Source organism: Pseudorasbora parva, chromosome 11, assembly GCF_024679245.1.
Source record: "Pseudorasbora parva isolate DD20220531a chromosome 11, ASM2467924v1, whole genome shotgun sequence".
NCBI lineage: Eukaryota > Metazoa > Chordata > Actinopteri > Cypriniformes > Gobionidae > Pseudorasbora > Pseudorasbora parva.
Window position 1 is genome coordinate 47324905 of NC_090182.1, and position 16425 is coordinate 47341329.

General features: G+C 36.8%; 2 protein-coding genes across 3 annotated transcripts in view; both read left to right on the plus strand.

The window, feature by feature from the left end:
• The first annotated feature begins 655 nt into the window (after window positions 1-655).
• nkx3-2 (NK3 homeobox 2) lies at window positions 656-4222 on the plus strand. Its single transcript, XM_067458148.1, has 2 exons — window positions 656-1839; window positions 2688-4222. The coding sequence occupies exons 1-2, from the start codon at window positions 1515-1517 to the stop codon at window positions 3116-3118; spliced, it is 756 nt and encodes a 251-aa protein (XP_067314249.1). The 5' UTR covers window positions 656-1514; the 3' UTR covers window positions 3119-4222.
• Window positions 4223-10907: 6685 nt separating this feature from the next.
• rab28 (RAB28, member RAS oncogene family) overlaps window positions 10908-16425 on the plus strand; it is a 46669-nt gene continuing 41151 nt past the window's right edge. Inside the window, exon 1 of one of the 2 annotated variants that reach the window (XM_067456713.1) lies at window positions 10908-11283. In XM_067456713.1, the coding sequence (XP_067312814.1) occupies window positions 11209-11283 (75 nt within the window). In that variant the 5' untranslated portion in view covers window positions 10908-11208. The remainder of the gene's footprint in view (window positions 11284-16425) is intronic. The other variant, XM_067456712.1, reaches the window with a different exon arrangement.

A 16425-nucleotide genomic window follows, 5' to 3' on the forward strand; every position in this document is an offset into this window, starting at 1 on the left:
AATATTTTGTGAAATAAAGCAGCCGAATATATATATTCTGTTATGACGCTTTAGATAAAAACATGACAGAAGTATATGGATAGCCTGTCATTATTATTATTAGACCAGCTTCAAACATAATCTCCATAAAGAGGAGCGATTATTAACATTTACAATAAAATCCGACAACATGGTTTAATAACTCAACATCATTTTACAATCAATTAAATTTAATTATTTATCCTTATTTATTTAAAAGTTTTTATTAAATTTAATATATTTCCCGTCAACGGTCAATAAACTTGGCTTATTGAATATTTATTACAGCTATTAATTTACTAAAATAATAGCTTATATATATATAATATTGTGTGTGTGTGTGTGTGTGTGTGTGTGTGTGTGTGTGTGTGTGTGTGTGTGTGTGTGTGTGTGTGTGTGAGAGAGAGTGTCAGAGACGCGATATAGCCTAACAAAAAGAGAACCTATTTATAATTATTTAATGCGACACTTATATATTTACGCTATACCTACATTTGAGGAAAAATCTGCAGCTTCAAAAATAATAATCATGAGGAACAATCGGACAAGAAGAAGGATTGTGTGTGTTTTGCTGTTGTTGTCATGACGCGATTATTATTATTTACAATTAGTACTAGTCCTGTTATATCGAAATATGATGAGACGCATATTCATAAAATTCATATTATTCTTGTGCCGTTTTGGGCCTCGTGCATTCAGAAAACATGCTCAAATATGACGCGCACAAGAGTCGGAGTTTGTTTGACGAGATTTTATTTGTAATTAGTTGTATATTTTGTGGAATATATATAGCCGTAATCGGTTAAACTATCCGCTTGTACTCTGACTGTTTTTATCAATCATAAGATAAGATAAAACAAATAATGAATGAGCATCTATTAAAATAAGAGCACAAACCCCTTTACTCCTAATGCGTTATTAATCAAATGTAATATTTACTTACAGGTGTGAGCCTATAATCCACTGGAGCAGCTGAGAATAAACCACACATATGAGGCATATGAACGAGTATTTATGAGATGATGCTGAACACGATTATTATAGAGCTTATTTTACTCCGCGTAAAACGTTCGACGCGATAATTCTGCGCGTTCAATCCGCGTTTAGTTGGGCCTTTTCCGTCCGCAGCTCGTGTTGGGTTGTCAGTGTGATTTTAAAGGGTCATTGATATCTGTTCATTTTTCTCTGTGGGTGTTTAAGGGTTAAAGGCGTTCTGCTGTACCTAAATGTGAGCAACTTCCACACAGCCAATCAGAGCGCGCTACAGCGGCCCGACTGGCCAATGAGAGTGCCTTAGGGGTCAGTGTCACCCGCAGGTGAAGTGGATAGTAGCGCTGTGTGTTCACACTCACACTCGCGCGCTGGCGACGTGGATGCGCATCCACAAAAACTCCCTTCACGCGTGGCGCGATGCGACCCAACTGCAGCCACGGGGCTCGATCTGGAGCGCGTAACCCTGTTGCTGTGTGAGCGACAGTGACTTTTAATGCCTTAAAATGGCTGTGCGCAGTAACTCTCTGATGCCGTTCTCCATTCAAGCCATTCTGAACCGAAAAGAGGAGTCTCGGCATCTTAACGATCTGGATGTGTGTTTCTCGAAAAGCGCGTGCTGGAAAATCTTCGATGAAATGGACGGCGCGGATAGGAGCGATGAGCGGGAGCATAAGAACTACGACTCGGACTCCGGGCTGAGTGAGGACAACGACACCAAAGCGCAAAGCGACGCAAATAAGCCCGAGAAAGACGCAGATTTAGCGGACGAAACGGACCAGGAGTCCACGGCGGCGGAGCACTGCAAGGGCCTGAGCGACTGCGTGTCCGGTGAGTCGAGAACCGTTTGCTTTGGGCTCCTGCAGAACAGCGGCTTGATTCATAACGCTTAAAAACTTCTTAATTGGGATCGATCAGCCATGGAACCACTAAAGGTTCTTTATAATGGGGAAAAACGTTCTTTTAGATATAAAAAAATAAATAAAAACATGTCCGCCACACTAAGAAAAAATAGTTTTTTTATGAACTTGGTTCTTCTGTGGCATCACCCTTTGGGATATTAAGTTGGCTTGAAAAAAAACCAAACTCAATCTTTTCAAATTGATCCGATTTAAGGTTTTTCTAAAAATTACGATTAAAAACTCGGAAAATCCCATAGGCTTGCGTAGATTAAATGTTCAAACAAGCCATGTTCAAACTCCAACCGTCAAAATTCAAATAATTTGACAGTTGGATATAGACTCAGTAGACTCAGTAAACTGCCATTCTGTGTACTATATCTATCTATCTATCTATCTATCTATCTATCTATCTATCTATCTATCTATCTATCTATCTATCTATCTATCTATCTCTATCTATCTATCTATCTATCTATCTATCTATCCATCTATCTATCTATCTATCTAGGCTATCTATCGTCTGACTTTCTATCTATCTATCTATCTATCTATCTATCTATCTATCTATCTATCTATCTATCTATCTCGCTTAATCCTAGCAAGCTAGCTTTTAATAAAATGACTAAACTTAAGCCTAAAACTATTCCAAACCCAGAACCTTCAAGCTTTTAAAGTTAATTCAAACTTTCTGGCCAGGCTTTTTCAGCCTATATCAAGTTTGTCTTGTCATGTAGGCTAGTTTTCAAACTGAAGGCGTTTTGTGTGATTATTCTCCAGACTGTAACGCGACGGAGGAGAAGAGCGGCGACCATCAGCCCAAGCAGAGGAAGAAGCGTTCCCGCGCCGCGTTCTCTCACGCGCAGGTGTTCGAGCTCGAGCGACGCTTCAACCATCAGCGTTATCTCTCCGGCCCGGAACGCGCGGACCTCGCGGCGTCTCTCAAACTCACCGAGACGCAGGTCAAAATCTGGTTCCAGAACCGACGCTACAAAACCAAGCGGCGTCAAATGGCCGCCGATCTGCTGGCCTCGGCCCCGGCGGCGAAGAAAGTGGCCGTGAAAGTGTTGGTCCGGGACGACCGGAGACAATACAGCCCCGGTGAACTTCTACGACCGCCGTTACTCTCGCTGCACTCGTCCTATTATTACCCGTACACGTACTGCCTTCCCGCCTGGGGCCTTTCATCCTCAATCACGGGAAACCAGTGACAACCGGACGCCTGGCGTAGGCTATTTATTACCGAAGACAGTCGTTTACCGACCGGGAGATTTATTCACAGAGCTGCCTTCAAACCTGGGCTAAAACTGCCTTTTTATTCATCTTCTACCATGGACTAATATCAGTTTTGCTCCTGTAAAAACACTAGGATTTATTTCAGAATGTATGGAAAATGTTTTGTTTTTTTTTTAGCAAAAATGTCTTCTGGTTGGAAAATTCAGCACTTGACGTCGTTACCGCGCTTTTAAGGTAACGGTAAGCCCGGCACTTTCCCGCCCCCACAATTCAAAAATCTGAGGAAAATATTGATCTGCCGAATGTTTATCGGACTCAGCGTTTACTCGACATGTACCTGTTTTAATATTAGTGTAACGTGTTTTTTGTTTAATGAAAAGGAAAGCAAGCATTAAAACGTGCATAATTTCATTCGTGTTTCTCGCATTTTATGAGATGTTATTTCTCTGTATCCTCAAAGCGTGAAATTAATGAGCCGTGACATGAGCCCACTGGAGTCATTAACAAATATTATTAGACACAAAACAGCAAAGACAGGTTATTATTCACATTACTTCAGCGTCCGAGGGTTCATGTGTTATTTTAGGAAATGGCCGCTAAAGATGTTTCAGATCATCATAAAAAGTTAATCTCTACAGCCTCGTTTAGGTCTATATTTACAGTCTATTCCACACTAAACATGATGTGTTGTTTGGGTCAAATATGGACAAACCCATTGGTTTAAATATATTAATTACATTTTTAACCCAACCTTTTGGGTTTATCCATATTTGACCCAATTTTTTTGACAAATCAATAGGCTATATTTTGGACTACTGGATTTACTGAAATGCATAACAATAAAGCATTGAGATGACAAAGCAGTGCATACAATAAATCAATGACCAATATGTTCAATAAATATAGTGGCTTTATGATTTAATGTTTTGTCTCGCGTTTCAAACGCTTTGATTTATGCGCGACTGTGCGATCAGAAGGCCTCGCGAGCCTCCCTGAACTCATGTAATTGCACAGCGAATTCAATTAAGTATTTTGTATATAAATGTATGAATTATGTTTCAATAAAAAAAAATGGTATAGCTTGCATTTCGCTTGCTCTATTTGTGGTTAATCTGACATGGCGAGTTAGTAGGCCTATTCCTGAAATTGACTGATATTGGTTGAAGCAGGCATAGATGATGGGTGTGTTTTATTGCATTCAAGTTGAAAATGAAGACACAATCACATATGATTGTTCTCGGAGTTTGCGTTGAGGAGCAGGTGGAGATGATCAGGGTTTCAGGATTCAGTCATCGCATCTGTTCTGATGGATTCAGGTATGAAGAGCTTTGTCTAAACAGATTTACCAGCGCTATATTCTGCCAGTCTTCAGTCAACAAAACAGCGAAAAGCAGAATTTAAAAGTCGTACAGTTGCCCAAAAGGCTAGCAATAATGTTGTCAATAAAACTGTAAAATCTGATCAACATACACTACTGGTCAATATTATGTTGTAAATCAGAAACCAGACTTTTAAACCTCAGAAATGTATAGTCATACAAAATAGTTTGACTATAAAAAAAGTCATTTAAACAAACTCCTCAAGAAATTATTAATTTTCCAAATGAGTCACATCGAAGGCCTGTATGAGCGCATTATTGAGCTTTAAAACCTCGAATATTGCATTTGCATTGGCAATTTTCAGGTGGAAAATTCTTGGATTGAAGTGACAGATTTTGGATGAATATTAACACAATAATCGCCACATTAAAGTCTCGCTGTTGGCTTTGAAGCCGCCGAAATTCAAGTTATTATTGAGAGACTTGGTATTTCAGAAATTCCATTTAGTATTTTCCTTATGCGTGTGTATAGCCTGTCTGTTTTGGGTTAACATATGCCAGAGCATTGAAGATTGAATTGATGGTCCATATTTTTTGAAGCAATTTCTCAGAGAGCGCGTGCATGTGCCGAGAGTGATGCGTCCAAAGAAGAGCACGAGCCTTTGCATTCTTCGGCATAAATGCAGCGAGTCCGACGGTTCAACTTTCCGGGAAAATGTGTGTAATGACCGAGAGGGGGGGGGGGGGGGGGGGGGGGGGGGGAGCTTATAGTCTCAAACACAAACGGACTGATCTAGAAATCATTCGCAGATGGGAATCATTGAAACGATCGCGTGCACGCGCACACACAACATGAAGGTTCAGAGATTATTCGGTTCATTAAAGATCCTTCTTGTCTATAAGTAGCCCCTTTGCTTTGGAGATTAATATAGGCTACTCCTTGATGTTTTATATCGATGTAGGCTATTTGTTTGCATGTTTAGATGGCAAATAAGTTGAAAATATGTCCTATGACGTCACAACGTAGCCTAAATTCGAATTGAAACTTTCGTTTTATAAAGAGTGCAAAGGGTTTTGACGTGTTACTGATTGTGTCGTCATAATGAATTGCTCTGTTGTGTGACATGTGTGTTCAGTTTGTCATGTTGGCGCGCAGGGTCTATATTTTGACAGGATTTGCAACTTTAACACGGCCTCGCAATTTCCCAGTACATAAGTACTTTTTTACTATCCCGTGAATGCCTGTGTATTTATGGTCAAATTTTGGACGTCAAGGACAATTTCTTTATACACGCTAATAGAGCGCGCCTGTCACACATAATGGCGAGTAATCAGGGCAATCATTTTCCCGCGCAGAGACATGAGCCAGTTGTTGTTCTAGATCAAGTTTCCCGTTTAATGAAAGAAAATGGCCGTTTCAGACACTTCAGTCTCGCGGGTCAGAATCCTCCTCCACCTGCGAGACGTTCATTTATTTCCTAATTGAATTATATTTTCTCTTCTTTAAGTTTGCACATGTGCTTTGGGTCCATCGTGAAGCTCTTTGTACCTGCTCAGTAATGCGGCCGTGAAAGCCTCGCTGATGTGAAGCAGATGTTTCGCGCGTGGAAATGCTTAGCAGGTGCTCGCGCGTGTTTAACCTCACGCCTCGCGCAGTTAGCGTGTCACAGCATCACGGCTAATTATCATGTCTAATTATCATGTCCAATTACACTCACGCTTGACTTTATGGGATGTTTCTGCAATAAATCCCGACAGATAGTTTTCCTTTTACCCTGGAATATCATTTCAGATCAGATGAGTAGGCTAGCCTAGAGAAGTCACCCCATAGTATTTATTTATTAATTTATTTATTTATGGTATAAACTTCATTTAATTCAAATCATGCATAATAATACTTTAAAATAATACACTAAAATAGTTAGCCTAGACTAATGCAAATCTCTCTCTCTCTCTCTCTCTCTCTCTCTCTCTCTCTCTCTCTCTCTCTCTCTCTCTCTCTCTCTCATATCTTATATATGTTTCTAGATGTGTGATTAAATTGTTTGTTAATTGTTAACACTTTATTTTACAGTGTCCTTGTTACATGTAGTCTGTGTAGAAGCAGTAAATTATGCATAATTACACTACCCTAAACCAAACCCTAATCCTATCCTGTAAATAGCCTATGTATATAGCTATAGTTTATTAATATTATTAAATATATAATTACACTGAAACTATTAAACCCTAAAATAAAGTGTAACCTAAAAATATAAGACGAGTAACTTGGTTGAAAAAAAAATCTCAATCTCGATAAATGTGCGTCGATGGATCACTCAGCGTTTTTGCAGCAGTTGTGCTTATATTTGGTATATTTTGGTTAATGTACCAAATGTTGATGTTGGTCCCACATTTCGTAGGATATATATATATATATATATATATATATATATATATATATATATATATATATATATATATATATATAAAATGTATAGCCTATAGCAGGCTAGGCGATCGATGTTTCTAAGAATTATACAGTTTTTCTGTTGCAATTAAACAACATTAGTTGTCTGAGGCCTAGCTATAACTGTTTTTTTATAGTGTGGTTGTGCAATAATCAAAACGCATAGCATGTATTGTGTTGTCTAAACGGTGAAGTCAAGCGAAGCTCCGTGTAGTCCGTCGGTCCTCCCGCGGAAGGTTCCGTAGCGTTCCCAGCGTTCGGTCGCGATCTCACGGTCAGTCTCTCAGTGTCTGTCTGGAGGATTTATTTCCCTCCAGAGATCCCTGGAGCTCCATTAGGTCAAAGCTCTCATGACTTTACCAAAACTCCCAGAAAATCCGCTTTTAGCGGCTCTATTTATTTTTCTGCTGGCGGGTTTTTCTTGTTGTGATTGCGCATGAAGTCGTTCTTCGAAATTTGATAATTCCCACTTCTGAAGTGATTACGAGCTCCCATTCAAATTTTGAAATGGTGGGGCATTCATGTGCAATTTGTGCCTAGAAAACTCATATTTATGATAATTCAGAGAGCACGTAAATGCAGCATAAGTCTGTGGAGTGTGTGACACACGCTTCGACACGAACTGGTGTTTGATATTGTGTGTGTGTGTGTGTGTGTGTGTGTTATCAGCTCACGTTTTGAGCCAAATTCACACTCAAATAATAGGCTAGATGAAATATTAACTCACGGCGCGATATCTGATCTCTGGAGGAATCTCCCGGCAAAAGATTCTCAAACTGCTTGGAAACATTTAGACTCAAACAAATGTGCGATTTCGACGTTTATTTTTCACTTTAACAAACTGTGGTGACTTATTATAGTTTATATTAGAGATTAAATCAATAGCCTACATAATTGACTGATCGGTTAAAAATCATATTTTTACTCTATGAACTAAATCACGTCAGGTGTAGTCAACCATTAATAATAATAACACTAACAACATTATTCCCTCGCAATATATCTGTAGATTGTGTCTGAAAGGAGTGTGTGTGTGTGTGTGTGTGTGTGTGTGTGTGTGTGTGTGTGTGTGTGTGTGTGTGTGTGTGTGTGTGTGTGTGTGTGTGTGTGTGTTTCCTTCACCATATGACACCGGCACACCCAGCAGTGTTTCACTGAGACGAAGAACAATACAGATGCACAAGGTGTTAGTTTCTTTCTTTCTTTCTTTCTTTCTTTCTTTCTTTCTTTCTTTCTTTCTTTCTTTCTTTCTTTCTTTCTTTCTTTCTTTCTTTCTTTCTTTCTTTCTTTCTTTCTTTCTTTCTTTCTATATAAACACACCCTAACAGTATTTTCTTTTACACTTTTAAAAATAAAGCTTCTTGGCATTGATGGTTGAGTGAAGAAGCTTTAACATCCATAATCTTTCCACTCCACTAAAGCTTCTTTATGGTGGAAAAAAGGTTCCTTAGATCATTCAAATGCCACAGTCAGAAAGAAAGGGTTCTTTTCTCTCGGAACAGAAGGTTCAGTGGGTTCCTGACTCAGGTTTGATGAACTCTTTATGCCAAAACGGGTCTCAAATGATTGCATAATACTTCATGTTTAATGGTGGTTTTTTTTAATGGTGATAAATATGTTTACGAGCTGCTTAATTCATAACATTTAAAAAAAAATGATTCAAACTAAATTAAATAATCAAAATTACCCCATGAAACCCCATTTTATATTATAATCACTTAGTTACTAACACTCTTCAAAATATATCGACCGCAGAGCCATATCTGATTCCCATGTCAGTGATCGGTTACACTGTAAAATCCAACGCTGTTCTTACTAAGACTTTTTTAATGAACTTTACTTAATGTCCAATAATTTGTTGACCTTACTTAAAATAATTTAGTAATCTGAACTGTTTGCATGCTATGCCTTTGTTACTTAGAAAACCCAAGTAAACATTACTTGACTGGCTTGAGTACCATTATGCCAAAGGAAAAAAAAAACACACACAAAAAAAACAGGTGGGCGGGCCAAAGGTTGAGGCGGGGATATTTTAAATAGACTTTCCCTCATTTCCTCCACTTCTGCAGTCATCCTTCTTCTTAGTTGCATTCACTCATTTTCCAGTCATCTTGAATCTTATTGAAAATACAACTAAATACTTTGGGAGAGCAACACATAAGCTGACTTCATAAATGTATGTTGATTTCCTAAAATATCTCACCATTATGGTGATCAGTGTTCCCTTTGGTTGGGCACTTGGAACTTAATTTATATTACTATAAATCTCTTCCTATTGAAGCAGCAATGCAACACGAAATCACAGTTATCTGATTTCAAAGGAAGGGAAGTAATAAGTATATATATATATATATATATATATATATATATATATATATATATATATATATATATATATATATATATATATATATCTACACATAAAGATAAAAATGTAATGCCAATTAATGATCTTTTAACATTTTATTGCTAACGCTTCTGACAAATATTTAATTGTGTTGGTATAATGCCTCTATATTTGTGACAATATCCAATAATAGGCCATGCTTGAATCACACACAGACTTCAACATTCAGCATGCAAAACACAACAATGGTAACATTTTTTTACACTTAATAAGACCATTACAAGTTCATTTGCTGTCATTATTGGGGTTATACTGACAAAAGACAGCAAATAAAATGGTAAAATAACACCAAAAATAATAAAACGGAGTTACGATTGCCCTGTGATTAATTTATTCATGCTGCAATGCATTCTGGGAGTACACTTCCTCAGCTCACAGATAGAATTATGTTGACTTGAATGGTTTAAGTAAGCACAACTTGATGCAATTAAGCTTACTTAACTGAGTGTTAAGGCAATCAGTTTCCACACATTCTTCTATAGACTTAAAATAAACAAGCTTTTCTAACTCACTAATCTTAAGATTACTTTGCTTAATTTTTTTGAGACAACAAGTTTGCATACTTATTTTTAAGTAAGGACAACTAATCACATTTTACATTGTAGGCTATTAAGATAACCAATTTTAATAACCCTTTTCCATTTTAAAGAAGCTTTAGTAAGCAAAGGCGATGTTACCAGAAACGTTCACATAAAAATATTTAGAATATAAAAGTTTTATTCACTGTATTTATAAATCTAATGATTTGAACTGAGATCAGATCACATCTTCTTCTGCATCTGTCAAATCCTTAAATGTCTCAAATATAAATCCGCAAGAAAGGTTTTTGGAAATAAATAGGCTATAATTTGACAAACACTTTTATCCAAAGCAACATGGCATTGCAAAAATTGTTCAGTTAATGGATTGCCTGGGAATCGAGATCTAATGACTTTAAAGCCTATAATCTATCAATAATCTTTTCTGTGATTATGAACGGATTTAGTGTTGTTTCTTATCCTCTATTTACTGAGATTCTCTCTTCATTTCTCTTAAATCAGTATTCTGTATTTGGAAAGGATTAGTCTCATCAAGGTGTTTAATTGATAGTACTTTGCCAATTGAGTGATATGATTTCCGTATCATAATCATTGTATGTAATCATCATCATAGCCTATTATAAAACATTTTAGCCTATATATTCCTCCGGTGTAGATCATCAGTTCTCTATGTGAATATATAGTAAAGTGTGATTTATTCCTGTGATCAAAGCTGAGTTTATCATCATTACTCCAGTCTTCAGTGTCACATGATCCTTCACTAATCATTCTCAGATGAGGATTTGATAATCAACACGCATTTATGATCAGTGCTGAGAAAAAATACATAGCATATATCCACAAATTACTTTATAATGCAACTAAAGTTAGCCTACATATACGGTTTGTTATATTTTTAACAATGTACATTAAAATAAAACAATATTTAAACATGTTTGGCGTTTTTTTAATGCCAAGCTGAGCTCTCTCTCTCTCTCACGCGCGCGCGCTTTCTCTCCATGGCAACAGGGAAGCGTCATGAAGGACGAGTCCATTCCGTTAGCCGCGGGAGCGCGCAGTACACATAAACACAGTATAACGCAGTAAATCCCGCCCGCATTAAACTTATATCTAATAATTGGTGAGTTTATCTGGGCATTGATCTGAAGACGGACCTCACACACACTCATCTGGCGCGTCTGAAGCCGTTCGACAGTGAAGTGTGAGAGGATGATGAGTGTTGGTCTGCGCCGAGGGAAGATGGCGGCGGCTGGACCGTGATCAGATTAACCCGCTGCTCTTAAATCTCTATCTCTCATTCGACTGAGAGTTTGAGCTGTTATCTTGGTTAAACTGTGCCGAATTGTGGCGTGATGTCGGACTCGGAGGAGGATATTCAGGAGCGGCAGCTGAAGATCGTGCTCCTGGGAGACGGAGCGTCCGGAAAGGTACAAAACACACCAGAAATCAACCAAAACATCCTCAAATATCATCAGAAGAAACACACATGCATGACAGCACAAAAACTGCAACATCATGTACGCCTGGCAATATTTAATCACACATATATGGCCGCTATGATGATAAGCTGTCACACTTGGGTCGTATGGGCTATATATAGTAACGTAGTAACGCATATAGTAGCGTACCGTAGTAACGTATTCCGATTGACACCGTGTCCGTGACTATATTTTTACGATATTGGACATCTGCAGCGTCAAACATGTGGAACATATCAGCATCTGCTGTTCAAATAGTGTTTTCACTCAAGTTGCTTTGCAGGATTGATGCGGATCAAACATTATCAAGCGTTTTATGTTGAATATAAGTCAATGAAACCCTCTAGATAATGATAAACTGAGGACATAAATTCATATCGAGTCACAGATGAGCATGAGCAGATAATAATAATAATAGATTGTATTTATAGCGCACTTTTCATTCCGAAGAATCTTAAAGTGCTAATTACATGAATGTAATGCTATTTTAATTAGCAGTTTGTTTCTAGCTGGTTAATCTGTACTAGACGCACATGGCAGGATTTGCATTCTTCATTCATACTCTTGTCGTTTTATGATGATGGCAATAATGCTGACACGATTAATACAGCAGACAGAGTGAGGAATACAGACAGACTTTAAGCTTTTAAGCTGTTCATTATATTTCAGTGTGAGCAGGTTGAGTAGCTCAATCCATTTACTGTCAAACCTAGGTAACGCTGTATTTTAGTGTCATTGTTACATGTATTTACTATACTAATAACTATAAATTATGTATAATTACATGCAACTAATCCTCACCCTATAGTAAGTACATGTAGTTACTTAACATTTCTCAGTACGTAAATGTAGTGATGGCGAAGTGAAGCTTTCTGAACCAGTGAAGCTTTCAGCACAGTTGTATCAGAAAAAGGTTCATTACTCGAAGCTTTTCAAGTCAGAACTCAACGAGGACCTCTGCTGGTGAAAGTGAGGGAAAGTGCTGTGTCGCAAAATGTTTTGCAACCGACGCATTATCTAGAAGCAAAAAGTGAATTAATGGATTGATTGATTAATAAATTAATCAATATATTATATATGACATTATATGACACAATCTGTTCCATTGCATACTCCTAGTAACTTAAACCAATAAAGATATGATTTTGTATTGTGAATGTGAACATTTTTCCTGTTTGTAAACAAATAAAACTCACGAATAAAGGAAGCATGCTAAATAAATGCATGCACACAAGGAAAAACACACACACTTTCACATGATTATAGAAGGATAAGCCTATACTTGTCTCTAATGTATGAAGTCATAGGCTAGTGCGGATTAAATAAATAAATAGATAAATATATGCGGCAGAACAAAAGCCAAATAAATGATCAACTTTATTGGGCGAAATCAAATGAAAGTGTTCCCACATTTCAGAACGCCCTCTCTTTGCAACAGGGTCCATAACAAACTCGCGCAATACAAAAAAACCCGCTCAATGCAACGCAATACACCCACAAAGGCACGCCCTGTGTCGCGCATTTTTAAACCTTTCTGAATCAGTCACGTGGGTGTTTGTGAATCGAAGCTTCGGACGTCATTGGTCACGTGGTTTTGATAGAACGAATCAAGCATCGATACAAAGCTTCACAGAAAAAAAGTTTCATTTTTTTGACACACGCTTCGGAGCTTTGGTGTCACTGTTAACATCACTACGTAAATGTATAATTACAGAACATTAACTTTTGTTTGTGTGCGCAATGCATGTTTTTTTTCCTTTCTTTCTGGGTAGTAAAATTTGTCTAAATATCCCCAAAAGCAAAATGTTTTTAATTTTTATGGACTCGAATTTATTGGTTAAATTTATTGTCAAAAAGAACGTCTAAAATGTTACAATCATAAAACTTGTGACAATGTAACAACAATTTATTAAAATGTAAACACAAAATTCAACTTAAATTAGATTTGTTTTTTCATTTTAATCCGTTGAATTTAAATTTCAATCTAGCTAATTTAAAGCCCTAATTTTACATTTAGGTTGTCTAAGAATGGATGAATTTAGCAAAAATAAGAAAAAGGCCAGTGAATTTTGGGTGTTTTTTTTTTTGTTTTGTTTTTTACTGTGAACTCAAACAGAACCTCCAGAAGTTTATATATATATACTTAAAGTTATTCTTGAATGTTTAGGACTTCCAGGTGAAATTTTGTGTAACGACCCCTAAGCAAGTTATAGCAAGTTATTTGCCGCTTTTCAGAGAAAAACTTTTTTTGTTGATGTTTGTTTTACTGATAATGTAGATGTGTCCCAAAAAGTTCAGGAACTACAGTAAATAGATTAAAATTAGAAATGTGATTTTACATTGTTAGTTGATGTTCGCTCAACTAATGGAGCGTCTTGTAAAGTGTTGCGAGTATCTGTTGTTGTAATGTCTCATCTTACATGTGTTGATTGTCATCGTTCTTGAGGTTTGTGTGTCAAGTTTTGAGCTCTTCTAAAGCGATATCTCAGATATCTTTGCTTTGTCAGATGATTGCTCCTTCAGAAACAAAGATAGCATCGTTTACGTCACATATTAAGTGTTCTTTAAGTTGGTAAACATTACTATTTTTATTGTCTCCTTTTAATCAGAAATCCAGTAAAGCAGTGAAATATTCCTCCAGTGTGGCACAACTGTTGCCAACGTTAATAATAATAAATAAAAAGATTAGTGAAGGATCATGTGACACTTTAGACTGGAGTAATGATGATAAATTCCGCTTTGATCACAGGAATAAATCACACTTTACTTTATATTCACGCAGAGAACAGATGATTTACACTGGAGGGATATTACGGAGGATTTACTGGATTTATGATTAAATAAATGCAGTCTTGAAGAGAATTAGCTCTTCTTTCAAAAACATTAAAAATAGCAATGTTTTCAAACTTTTGACCGGTACTGTATACACAGTTACCAGAATATATATTATGTTATTAATTAAACTTTTGCTGAACAAAAAATCAGTAGTTGTACATCTGTAGGCATTTTACATTTATTGAAAAAAAACAAATTCAAATTGATAAAACAAAGTAGTGTTACTGAGGTCAATTATTAAGACAATTAATATTAAATATTAAGTTAAGTTTTTTTGCCTTGAATTTGTAACTGTACACAATTATTTTTTTCTTTCTTTCATAGAAACGAGGATAAACTGATACTTTAAGGGGTCGTTCACCCAAAAATGATCATTCTGTCATCATTACTGTCCCTCATATCAGGCCATATTTGCCCTTCCCCCTGAGGAACACACATATTTCCAGCTGTTTTATTGACCTCTCGCTATTAAATAAGTTGTTTTTTCCCCCCAAAATTATGTAATTTTTTCCAAATTCCGTTTTTTTTCCCTTCATTTTAATCTATTTTGGACTCTATTTCAGCGGTTAAATTACATTTTAGTAATAAAAAAGCATGTCTAATGAATTGAAATCATGAAACTTTGAATTTTGAACTTTAAATACGATTTAACAAAAATGTATTAAACACTTAACAAAAATGATATGCTTTGGGCCTTATGAAATCCTTCTTATTTTTCACAAAATTCTGTTTTCACATTTTAATGGTTTAATTAAAATTTAATAATCAAAAAGCTTGTCTAATTAATTTAATTCATAAAAACAATTTAAAAAAAAAAAAATATATATATATATATAAAATTAAAATATTATGAAATTTATTTTTTAAGTTTTTTTTTTTTAAGTTTTTGGCCATCAAATGAAGGCATAAATCTTTCCATTTACCTTTGCGCTTGCGTGCGTGTGTGTGCGTGCAAGTCCGTGTATGTGTGTGCGCATGCGAGTGTGTGCGTGCGTGTGTGTGAGTGCGTGTGTGTGTGTGTGCATGTGCATAGTGATGAAACTGACAGTATTTGAAAGCTGAGGCTTTGTTTCATGAAAAGTATCAAAGCTTACTGTGATTACTGACTGGTACGTGCTATAAATAATGTTTTGTGACGTTTCATTCAATGCATCAACTTAAACCCCTAAAAGTTTGAGTTTGAGTTTTAAGAATCAATATTGGTTCATCAAAATTGCTGAAGATTTGTGTGCCCGAAGCATTAGACACGAGGTGAGTTTGGAAAGCACTGAGTCTCTCCGCTAAACTAGAGTCTTAAAGGCCAATTTTCCAAGCAGAAATGTCTGTTAGGCTTTCAGACCACAGGAAAAATTTCTTTATCCTGGATTTCTATGTTTGGTTTGTGTGGCATCCACAGAGAGAATGGCAGCGGCGGTGACCCTCGCGGCCGCAGAAAAGGCTTCTGGGTAGCAGTGTGTGTGCAAACCCTTCTGGCTCCAGATGGGGCTGTTTAAACCTCACTTAAAGCAGACGGGGCAATGCTGAAACACAAACGTGTGTCCTGTCCGTGGAACGACCAATCTCAACGAGTCCAGCTTTATTGGTCTACAACGGGTTTTCCAAACTGGGTTTGGCGAAGGAACTGTAGGGTGTTTGTAAAAATTGCTAATAATAAATCCACAAAAAACATTTTTTTCATGCACTGGTCCGTTTTGGGATTTTGCTCTATTTTGCCTCCATAACATCATCTTTCAGAACCTGAATCTGAGTCCAGCTTTAGCAGGTTTTCCAAACTGGGTTTGGCGAGGGAACTGTAGGGTGTTTGTAAAATTGCTAATAATAAATCCACAATAGGGTTGTGTGATATTGAAGAAAAATGCGATATGCGATACCTTGTTAAATAATGCAATGTTCGATATGCTATATGATATTGCAATTATTGTGTAAAATCTATTTAAATTAAATTAAAAAAAAAACTGAGAATGGCACCATTTATGTGTTTCACATTCTTTCTGGGAAAAGAAGGCGTCGCTACAACTTCTGAAAGTGACCAGCAGCGTTTTAGCAAAAATTAATGTCACAAATATGACAATATAATTTGAACATCAATGTAAACAAACAAAAAATGTAATTGCAAATGTAATGCAGACACGAACCTGAAAATGAAGCGATTGCGCGCTTTCAGAGAGGCGACTTATGCACGTTTCGGTGTGTGTGTGTGTGTCTGTGTCACAGCACGATACTGCAAGTTGTTGTTTTTCGCAAGTTACTGCGTTT

What these genes read in the sequence shown, in the direction of transcription:
- nkx3-2 (XM_067458148.1), top strand. Translation starts at nt 1,515, where the DNA reads ATGGCTGTGCGCAGTAACTCTCTGATGCCGTTCTCCATTCAAGCCATT. An exon ending in CCTGAGCGACTGCGTGTCCG is followed by an intron (nt 1,840 to 2,687) that starts GTGAGTCGAGAA and finishes ATTATTCTCCAG; the next exon opens with ACTGTAACGCGACGGAGGAG.